General features: G+C 38.7%; 2 protein-coding genes across 2 annotated transcripts in view; both read left to right on the top strand.

Annotated features, from left to right (window-relative positions):
- The window catches only part of PAAG_11872 (hypothetical protein), a gene marked incomplete at both ends in the record, with an annotated part of 3,011 nt that extends 1,915 nt beyond the window's left edge, over nt 1-1,096 (top strand). Inside the window, one exon of the mRNA XM_015847445.1 lies at nt 59-1,096. Within this exon, the coding sequence (XP_015702933.1) occupies nt 59-1,096 (1,038 nt within the window). The remainder of the gene's footprint in view (nt 1-58) is intronic.
- Nucleotides 1,097-3,103: 2,007 nt separating this feature from the next.
- Nucleotides 3,104-3,799, top strand: PAAG_11871 (hypothetical protein; the record flags this gene model as incomplete). The annotated part of the gene is made up of 3 exons (XM_015847444.1): nt 3,104-3,209; nt 3,471-3,654; nt 3,784-3,799. 3 exons carry the CDS (start codon nt 3,104-3,106, stop codon nt 3,797-3,799), a joined length of 306 nt encoding a protein of 101 aa, XP_015702932.1.
- Between the last annotated feature and the right edge of the window lie 7,407 nt (nt 3,800-11,206).

The raw sequence follows: 11,206 nt of genomic DNA, 5'->3' as shown, positions 1-11,206 counted from the left end.
ATTTGCCATTAACAGAAGAGAATTAATAGTGCTTGCCAGCCTTGGGTTGCTGTGGCAGAATATTGATCTTGGGCCCGAATGCAAGCTCGTGAAGGAAGCGCAAAAACTTCTTTCATCAGCTGCTTCACTAGTGGAATGCGAATCTACCGAAGCGGCGGCCGAATTTACTAACATCTTAAACCTTGTTTCTCCGCTCGAGGATTTCAAACATGTTAAGTCAGAACATCAACAAAAATCAAACCCGGAAATGCCAGGCCGGTCCCCGAAATGCAAGTCTCCCAGGAAAGCTCCGTCTCTGGAATCACGCCACTCCTTCACCTTGGGCGCTGGGCGATCCAAGGATAACGATATGCGCAGAAGTACTGTTTCCAAGTCCATTGCGAACTCAAGTCCAGAACTATGTCCACGGAGTATCCGGTCATCAAGCTCTGTCAGCATCTCCTCATCAGCGAACCCGGAAATGACAGCGGTAACCCCTCGCTCCTCGTCTGACCTTCCTTCAGAATACCTCAACCTGGATTATCTCCCACTTGGCGATGAGAAAGTTGAAATGAAAACGACCCCCACACCCTCCAACACTTCCACACACGGCTATGCAGTGTCTGAGTGGGATAATGTCCTTGGCGACATGGATAGCGGACACACAAACATATTCAATGGAATCTATGGCGGCGGGGAATGTGGTGATGTAGGAGCTGCCTCATTTTCTGGTTCTCATCTCACCCCGGCTTTCCAGTATCCACAAAATCCCCCTTCGTCAATGTCTGTCCCACCATCTTCTCATGAGATGAAAGCCTGGTCACCTGAAGGATGGTCATCCTCTTCGAGCAGTGACATGCACCCCCAGTCAGCACCTAGCGCCGTGAGTTATTCTGAGGATACCATGGGAGCTATGGAAGAACTGTCACCGCCGGCGACGATTGGAAAAACATGCGAGATGATGACCCAACAAACACCCCCACCACCCCCTCCCCCACCACACCACGAAGGGCTTGATGGTATCCAGATACCCCAGAGCCTCGGGCCGCTTGATCACCCTCCTGATTTCGGTGGTGGTGGTGTTGTTGATACCTGGACTCTGCGCCAACCGGCATGACGTCAATGAAAAAGATAAGAGGAAAATCGAATTACAGCCGGTTCAAATATAACTTTATATCCTTCTCGTTTTATTGAATGGGACACTATATGTGTACTTTCAAGTAGTACAGAGAATGGAAACGAGTAGTTTGCTATAGTTTTTTTTTTTTTTTTTTTTTTTTTTTTTTTTGACCACTTGCTGTGCTCTGGACATACCACGATTTCTGCGTTGCTTTTCTATGTTCTGTTATTCCAGTTCTCTTCCCCAGTGCCTTTTGATGTTTTCTGTTCATATTCTTCCCTTCAGCCCCCATTTCTCCCCGCTTGCCTGTTTATTTTCAACTTTACATATTATTTAATGGCGCGACGGAGCGATGTTAGGTTTGGGTAGCTGGAATCATGCGTCTATATCTATTTAATACCAAGCGTATAGAACAGAGCCACATTTGGTGAAACTTCACTGTATTTGTTGGCACATTTGTATTGGTATTTTGTCTTTTTTTTTCTCTTGTGATCTGATTTGCTTTTATTAGGGGGTATTTGGCAAATGTTAATGGCTAATAAGTCAACCTTTTCTTTTTCTTCTACCATTTCTGCTCTTATATTTCCCCCTTTGTTAGACCCCACTGGCAAGCATATATGAGATGTTTTTTTAAGGTACTGGGCTTTTATACCTTAGCACTTTTGTGACTTGTAAGTTCGTACAGTATATGTACCTTGCTACTTGATAGTATTGATCTTCATATGCGTATATTCTGTTGGTATCTTCATTTCCATTAATTTATTTAGTAATCATTTATTTTTTTTTTTATCTCTTGCTGTTGTCTTAATTTCTTTTCTTCAGACATCAGGAAGCTGAATCTTTTACATTGATCTCTCACAACAGACAGCTTAGATAATAATTCACTTAACTATACAAAATATAAGACATGTTAAAATTAAAATATGAAACTGTGGGATCTAGTTCTAACTGTGTTGTACATACGTATGCATATCTGTGCTATGCTACAGAAGAACATGATTCAAAATCTCTCAGATCAGATGAATCTTCCATGTCCAGAGAACAATTAGATACTCTGACAACCACAGTTTTAATCTTATGATTTCTTCTTTATGTTTTATGGTTATTTCTATATTTATTTATATCTTGCTTTCAAATTATGTTTTCATTAGTCATTGTAACAATGCTCAGTTTTTGGTTAGCGAAGTGAGGTCATTTCACTTTCTCATTCCGATTGAGACATAGAGATGGCCTACAGGGAGAGAGCTAGAATGCAAGAGAATGAGGCAACAAAGAGGGTCTGAGATTGTGTATGCAAGTCAAACCCTGGAACTAAGAGATATGGGATATTAGGATCGTAGGTAGATTTTAAGTTACCAAGGAGAAGGTTGAAAAAAAAGTGAGAGAATGAGAGTGATCCATGGATGAATTCCTGTAACTCAGTAAAAGACGAAAATGGAAATTCTTAAAAGTTTGACTGGGAGTTAAAATAACCAGGGCAAAAAGCCAAATGTGGATTTTGTTTCTGCGGTTAATAATATGCTAATTATCTACTTCGAAATATTAACTAAACCATGAAGCCAAACTGGTTAACTTGAGTTAGGAAGATGGGTGTAAAAATCTCCGCCAACTTTATCAAACTTCCCCCGATTTCTTTTTCTATAAAATCAGAATGTCCGGGAATAAAGTTTTCCTTTTCGTCATTCGTCATCGCCATCGCCATCATCAAGCATGGCCTCTTTTGGTTACTCTCGGGTCAACCTCGAAGGTTTCATTGAAATAATTCTTCATACTAACCGAACCCCACTTCACACGTTGTCTAAAAGCTTGTCAAAATCCGAGAGACCTAGACTCATCAAAATACAACCGTTTTCCTAAATATCTTTCTAAGTTCAGTATCCTAGGGGTAAGATGGCGGAGTTAATCCTCACTGCTCCACTGAAGGTGCCGACTTGGCTTTATATAGCAGTAGGGTTTATAAATTCGACAGATATATGTTCCCCATTTTCTTGTTCAGTGTTTGGAATGACACCAAAGCTAAGAAGTACCCTGGGTGCAACCATATACAAATATCCTAATTCGGCGTTAGCAACTAGTGGGAATGCTCTTCTAATAGAATATGTGGACGCCGGTGAGTCAATATTGAACAGAAAACCCGGTGAGGAGATGCTGTAGCATCAACCATATCGGGGATATACCGTAATCCTAAATCTCGAATCCTAAGCTTGAGATGACAGAATATTACCAGTCTCAGCCGGACACCGGACCGCACACCGCATGGACCTCGAAAGCCGTTAGCGAGAACTTTCCAATGTTTAGCAATTGCGGCGAGAAAAACATGCAAAGGTCTTACCAAAACAACCTGTCATACCCGATCTAATTGCCCCTTTAGGAAAACACAAGCGAGGCGGGTCCGACTACGTCAAGTCTGCGAAGTTTCTTTGTTGCTTCTTCGCTTCGTCTCTTTCTATTGGGGAAAGGGCACAATTCGAGGATGTGGCGCAATCCCAACCTTCTCGACTCTCATTCGCCCAGGCAGCTCCGAAGCATCGCATACCGCAATTAAACTGCTCTAGGTGAGCTCAATCATCGAAATATAAGGTCTTTTGCATAGTTGCTCTCCATGCTGGGTGTCTTCTTTCTGTGTTTTCCTTTGTTTCTGAGAGCGAAGTGGGCGAGGCTCCTGCTTATACGTGTATATCTAGCGGTGCCGTGGTATAAGCATAAGGTGGTTCGGGAAGTTTCCTCTATGGTTATTGTGGCATGAAGGATGCAAAAGTGGCCATGGGCGTTCGATAAGCATTCACAGTGCCGCCAAAATGCGGGTACTTCAGCACTGATATAGTGGTTTGTAGGTGTATGAGTTATATGCTATTTGATGATTAGATGATAAATGGGTTGTTAGCATAAGTGTAGATCAAATTAAGCTAGCTCCACAGGGAAGATGTGGTTGATCATCTTCATAATCTGACACTCTTATTGTTTCAGGCTTTTTTATCTTCAAAAATAGCTGTGAAATGTTCAGTGGGCGTGGGCGAGCAGGACTGTGAATCGATATTAGAATTCTCAATTTATTTGAACAATACCAATCAACAAAGGTACGTTAGCTGTACGTGGTTAAAGAACTGTTTGGAAATCGATTAAACTGCAACAGATATAGCCGGTGGCAGGGTGGAGGGAAGGGGAGAAAGAGAGAGAGGAAGCAAAGGTTTGTCTATAAAGGCGGAGGAAACCTTAGCTCGCGTTCAAATATCAGACTCCCCGCTCTCAAGGCCCGGGTTCTTTCTCAGGATGGGAAACGTTTTGGAAAGGGATAAACCGCTCACTATTATTCACATGAAGGAATAAACCCTTTGCTCGACCTGCGCAGATCGAATTGAGAGAAAAATAGGGACGAAGAAGATCATGACGATCTTCCAATGGAGCTTGGGAGTATAACCACAGTTCTTCACTTGATTCAGGTGTCAATCCTCGCTTGGAGGAAAAAGGCAGGCAATCGAATTCAGAGCTCGGTTGCTGACGATTCTCCCTGTTGTTGCAAATGTTTGTTTCTTCATACCTCCTTTCCTGGGTTGTATGTGATATCATGCTTCTTCTGTGTTCTTAAAGAAGTTGTATACTTACCCCTTTTTTGCTGCCGGTGACATGGAGTTGATTATCTCACGTGATGATAACCACTGTAATCCACATTTCAGGGAGGGAAATGTATATTTACATGAAGGGACGAAAAGAGAGCATTGAACATTCATACATTGATGTCTCCAGCATGTTAGAGATATATATGAGTCAAGAGCTACAAAGACATTTGAAAATAGCTGCTTGTATGTATCACATTATTGATTATAAGGGGTTGAACCCCTAGATTTGCTCTGGCTGGCTGACTCAGCCTAGCCATCATTTGCATGTGCGCACATGATCATGCTACGCGAGCTTGCTTAAGCTCGAGTTCTCATCTCATTCTTTTCTTCCCTTTCTCAAGCAATTCATCCTTGTTATATAGGAGGACTAGCCTCTAGTTCTTAGAGCTTAACCCTTTACATTACAAATTGCTTCACTCCTTTCATTGATAGGCCACTGGGAGTCTTAATCCTGTATCATGAAGCTCAGCAAACATGCTGACATATGATAGACTATTGAGAGTCTTAAATCCTGCATCATGAAGTTTAGTGATAGCACTGATATATGAATAGACTGGATTAGCAATCATGCTAACAAATGAACAAGCAACATTGAAAATATCTAGCTGAATGAGATAAAGTGGCAGACTTGTACAACAAATGGATCAACATGAAGCAATGAGCAGGGATGTCCTCAGCAGCTTCAAACAACAATGAATAGCCTTTCTCCAACAGCAGGAACAGGTCCAGTGTGAGAACAGGGATTTAATAGCAGCTCAGCAAGCTGAAATAGCTAATCTATGACAAGCTTTGAACATCTCAACATCAATCCTCTTTCAATTGAACCTGTAATTACTCATTGCAGTCAGAAGATCAAAGATTAAGCTACTGAACTGTGAGAAGTATGATGATTCTAATCTGAAGCAATACTCTCAGTGAGAGCTAAAGCTTCAATCAAAACTTAAGATCAATGGGAAAGCTTTAGATAATAATGAGGAATGTGCTTGATATATGTACTCAAGACTGAAAGAAATGACAGCAGCTTGAGTTTACCTCTGAGTTGAGAATAATAAGAACAAGATCAACTTCATGATAGAGAGCTTACTGAAGCAGACACACATACTCTTTAGTGATTCTGCATGACAAGAAAAGACTATACAAAAGCTTAACAATCTATGACAGAGTAGAAGAGCTCTCTTTGATTTTCTGCCTGAATTTAATCAGCTACTGCTGGAAGCTGGTGGTCACAGATGAGATGATCATGTTAAAAAGAGGTATTTGAAATCCACTCTAAGCATGGAGCTGAAGGAAGGCATGGTGGGTGTAAGAGAACTGTCTCTCTATGAGAATTACTGCAGAAAGCTTAGATTAGTTGATCATCAACTCTCTAAACTTAAGACTTTAAGACAGTGATCTAAACATTGTGAGAATAGATCTTCTTCAGATCATACAATATCTAATTCACACTCTCTACTTCATCATGCTGTTCTTGACTGATGAAATTAGTCTCAAGCTTTCACTGATGATCTGATGAATCTTTCTCCTGGTGCTGTGACCTCAAGCACTCACTATGTCAAATTGATAAATCAGACAGAGATTAATTGATGAAGAGAGCAAGGCCTGTACCTGAGATGTGAAGCTGGAGGTCATATGATTAAGAGCTGTCTGTTTAAACCTCTCAAACACTCTGCCACCTCCATGATAGCTAAGGTGATCCCTGAGCTGGTGCTGGACAATGATAATGTGGATATGAGTGAGGATTTGAAAAAAGAGTAGCTTCAATCAAAAGACACTGAAAGGAGTGAAATAAGAAGCTTATAAGAAAGCAATGAAGAAGATTTAAATCTAAGATAATATTCAAACCCTTCACTGTTGATGCTTTAGTAGATAATGCCTTTTCAACTAGAGCAATGATAGACAGTGAATGTAATATCTATGATCTTATTTCTCAATTCAACATTAACAAGCATAAGCTTCTGTGCATTGAAATTTCCTCTGTTAAAATAACCAGCTTTGAAGACTCTATGAGACTCTCCATGAGCATAGTGACTGGCATTCAAATTGATATAGATGATCATATAACTGAACAGGCCTTTCTCTACATGGTGAATGAGTTACATGATCATGATATGTATCTAGATGACCTCTGGCTGGCCCAGCAAAAGGTGACTGTGATCCCTTATCAAAGAATTGTGAGATTTGAAGAGAGTGGCATAGAGGTAGAGTCTAGTTCAAATGCAAAAGCTGATGTGATTCCCATCTCTGCTGTAAGCTTCTCTAGACTTGTGAGCACTTGAGAGAAGTGAAACATCAAGATCTTCACTGTCAGTTTGACTTACATTCAAAAAACTCTAGAAGTGAAATCAAAGATTGACCCTAGAGAAAAGCTGCCTGAACATTATCATGAGTTTTTGAATGTATTTGATAAGGAAGCCACTGACACTCTATCCCCACTTCATGGCCCAGGTAGAGATCATGGGATTGAACTGATTAAAAAGGTCAATAATAGCACAGAACAACCCCCTTATGGCTAATTATATAATATGTTTCAAGAGAAACTACTGGCTTTGTGAAAGACTCTTATAGATTATCTAGATAAGAGTTTTATTAGAGTGAGCAACTCCTCTGCAGCTGCTCCCGTACTATTTGTGAAGAAGTCTGAAAGTGAGTTAAGATTCTGTGTGGACTATCAAGCTCTTAACAAAATCATCTGAAAGAATTAATATTCTCTATCATTAATCAGTGAGACTTTACAGTGAATTGGACAAACTAAATGATTCACTAAGCTGAACATTATTGCAGCTTTTCACAAGATTCAATTCACAGAAGGTGATGAGTGGATGACAGTCTTTAGAACTAGATACAGGCTATTTGAGTGGCTGATTACACCCTTTGATTTGGTCAATGCTCTGAGCACATTTCAAAAATATATCAACTGAGCATTACATGAATATCTGGATGACTTCTGCTCAGTCTATTTAGATGACATCTTGATATTTTTCTCAAGAAGCTTACAGGAGCATCACAAGCATGTACAAAAGATGCTTATGCATTTATGAGAAGCAGGCCTGCAGGCAGACATCAGAAAGAGTGAGTTTGAGATGAACAGTACAAAATATCTTGAACTCATCATTGAAGCAGGCAAGGGTATACAAATGAATTCAAAGAAGATTAAAGCTATTTTGAAATGAGCAACACCTACTACTCTTAAAGGTGTATGAGGATTTTTAGACTTTGTCAATTTCTATAGACAATTTATCAGAGATTTCTCAAAGATTGTGATCTCACTGACAATTCTTACATGCAAGAATGTTTCTTTTTTGTGGATGAGCAAGACTGAGAAAGCTTTTAAGTGTCTAAAATCAATGTTTATCTCTGCTTCAATTCTGCTTCAATTTGACTCTGACTGTGAGACTATATTGGAAATGAACTTCTCAGATTACATCTCAGGAGAAGTGCTGCTATAATATGATGAGCAGAGTATTCTACATTCATGTGCCTTCTTCTCTCACAAGCATTCACCTGTAGAATGCAACTATGAGATTCATAATAAGAAGTTATTAGTGATAATTGAGTGTTTAAAGAAATGGAATGCTGAGCTACAAAGTGTAAAGAAATTCAAGATTCTCACAGATCATAAGAATCTAGAATACTTCATGACTACATGCAGACTAAATGAAAGACAGCTATGTTGAATGGTATTCTCTATCAATTCAACTTCAGAATTGATTACCAGTTAAAGAAGTTGAATGCTGAATCAGACACTCTATCATGAAGAGAGCAGAACATGTCACAGAGTGCTGATGATGAGAGAATCAAGCAGAGACAAGCTCAACTACTTAAGTTTAATATACTGACATCTGAAATGGAATCAATAGTGACTGCTGCCAGTGTGAAACTTGAGATGTCTCTTCAAGCTCAGTGAAATGAGACTCATAAAAATGACAAGATTCTGCAGCATCTGAAGCAAACTCTTCATAAAGAAAGATTCAGATTTTCTTCTGAACTCAGCATTAATATCTTCATCTCTGAGTACTCTTTAAATGAGAATGAGAAGCTTCTCTTTCAAGATCATAAGTGAGTACCAGACTTCAAACCTCTTTGAATCAGATTAGTGCATGAGGCTCATGACTCATCTCTTACCAGTCATCCTGGGTAAGAGCAAATGGCAGAAGTTCTAAGATGTGAGTTCTACTGGTCAGACTATGTCACTGATGTGAGAAGAATGATCAGAAACTGTCATCTTTGCAGATTAAACACTGCATGAAGAGATCAATGTCAGAGACTGCTTAAGCCTCTCCTCATTTCTGAACACATGTGGCAGAAGCTTTCCATGAACTTTATTGTAGACTTATCAAGCTCTAAAGAATACATGAATATCATGATTATAACAGACAGACTAATCAAGAGGATTATATTAAAAGCAGTTAAGAAAACTGATGCAGAGATAATAACTAAAGTGTTTCTTCACAACATCATCTCTCATCATGACATTTCTAAGATGATAGTGTCAGATTGAGAGTCAGCTTTCACAAGCATATTTTGAACTTAGATGTGTGAGAAATTAGACATTAAGAGATGACTTTTCACAGTCTATCATTCAGAGACTGATGGAGCTACAGAGTGAATGAATTAAACTCTGAAAATCTATCTACACAAGTACATTAGCTTTCAACAGAATGACTGATGTGAATGACTCTCTCTAGCAGAGCTGATCATCAATAATAGAGATGCTGTCTCAATGAGTGTGAGTTCATTCTTTTTAACACATCTTTTTCACATCTCCTCTATTGATATAGCTGATGCATCTCTCATTGAAATATTATGTAATCTCATTGAGTTTGCAGATGATTATATGAGAAAGATCTGTGAAGTGTTGAAGTGAGCTCAAGTAAAAATGACAGATGCTCAGCAATTTCAAGAGAAATACATGAATAGATGAAGAGACTCAGCTTCAAGCTTTCAACCTGGAGATAAGATCTGATTGAGCTTAGAGAACATGAGAACTAATCATCTGTGCAAAAAGCTGAACATGAAATACAATCAATATACTGTGCTAGAAAAGATAGAATCTTATGCTTATCAACTGAATATTTCATCTGACATTTACAATATCTTTAATGTAAAGTTTCTACATGCTGTGATGACAGATTCTCTGTCTAGTCAGAGACAAACTGACTGGCAGTCACCTGCTATAGAGACTCTGAAAGGATCTGAGTTTGAGATTGAGGAAATTTGAAATGAATGAATCTACTGAAGGAAAAAGCAATACCTTGTTAAATGAGTAGGTTGAGCTGAGTCTATATGAAATGATGTGAGTCTTCTACAAGAAGTGAAGGTCTTGAACACTTGGGAGGCCTCTCAGCAGGCAAAATTAGATGTAAAGAGGACTTTAAATAGTCATAAAGACCTGCAACAAAGAGGGAGAAGAGAGATATTATAAGAGATTGAACCTATAGATTTACTCTGACTGACTGACTCAGCCTAGCCATCATTCACATGTGCACACATGATCATGCTATGTGAGCTTGCTTAAGCTCAAGTTCTCATCTCATTCTTTTCTTCCCTTTCTCAAGCAATTCATCCTTGTTATATAGAAGAACTAGCCTCTAGTTCTTAAAGCTTAACTCTTTACATTGATGTAATATATTTTATCATCTAGTGAATTAATTAACTATTATAATTATAATTAAATATTAAATATTAAATATATTTAACTTTATTATTTTTTATATATTTTTTAATTATTAAATTTTAAATTTTATAATTAATTATAGTAATATAATATTTAAAATTATAAAAAATATATATTTTAAAAATATGATGAATCATATAATTTAAAATTAATTCTACATTCAATATCTAGACATGTAACTATATAAATATCATATAAAGACATTGTCAACATATTAATTGCAGGTTTTTAAAGGACTTTGTAACCTCATGAAGAACAATGTTGTTAGTGTGTTGAAAATATTTAGCCGAGATCTAAACTTTACATAGGAGGCACATCACCAATAAAAGGCTATCAGTAGTAACCAAGATTTCATTGATACACGCTCACCATATCACATTGGCATTGGGGTATGGTGAAGTAGAAATGCAGGCATGGTGGAACCAGCAATGAGGCCATCCGACTTTGAGTAAAAACATTTTTGTGCTGTTGCACAAGGAGGGATGGAAAACTTTGAGCTTTTAGTAGGTTCTTTTTTGAGGTCGCTTTTTTGGCCGCATCGTAGTTAAACACTGGAAGATTCTATGTCCGGGTAGGCAGGCTTCAGGCGAGGCGAGGGGTCGATTCCGCCATCACTGCTGAAGCCAGGAGTTTGCTCTGTAATTGTTTTCGTCCTTGCTTCTTCTTCCTATGATTTCAAAGTAATTGTCTCATGGTTTTTGGTGATGTCTTATATGCTCCAGGCTCCAGGGCATGTGACATGCAATACTGTAGTAAAGTACTTCGCACAGTACCACTTCATGTATGTCTGTCAGTCATGTCTCAAAATTGAGGGAA

Source organism: Paracoccidioides lutzii, assembly GCF_000150705.2.
Source record: "Paracoccidioides lutzii Pb01 unplaced genomic scaffold supercont2.11, whole genome shotgun sequence".
NCBI classification, from domain to species: Eukaryota; Fungi; Ascomycota; class Eurotiomycetes; order Onygenales; family Ajellomycetaceae; genus Paracoccidioides; species Paracoccidioides lutzii.
This window is presented reverse-complemented; position numbering and strand designations above follow the sequence as displayed.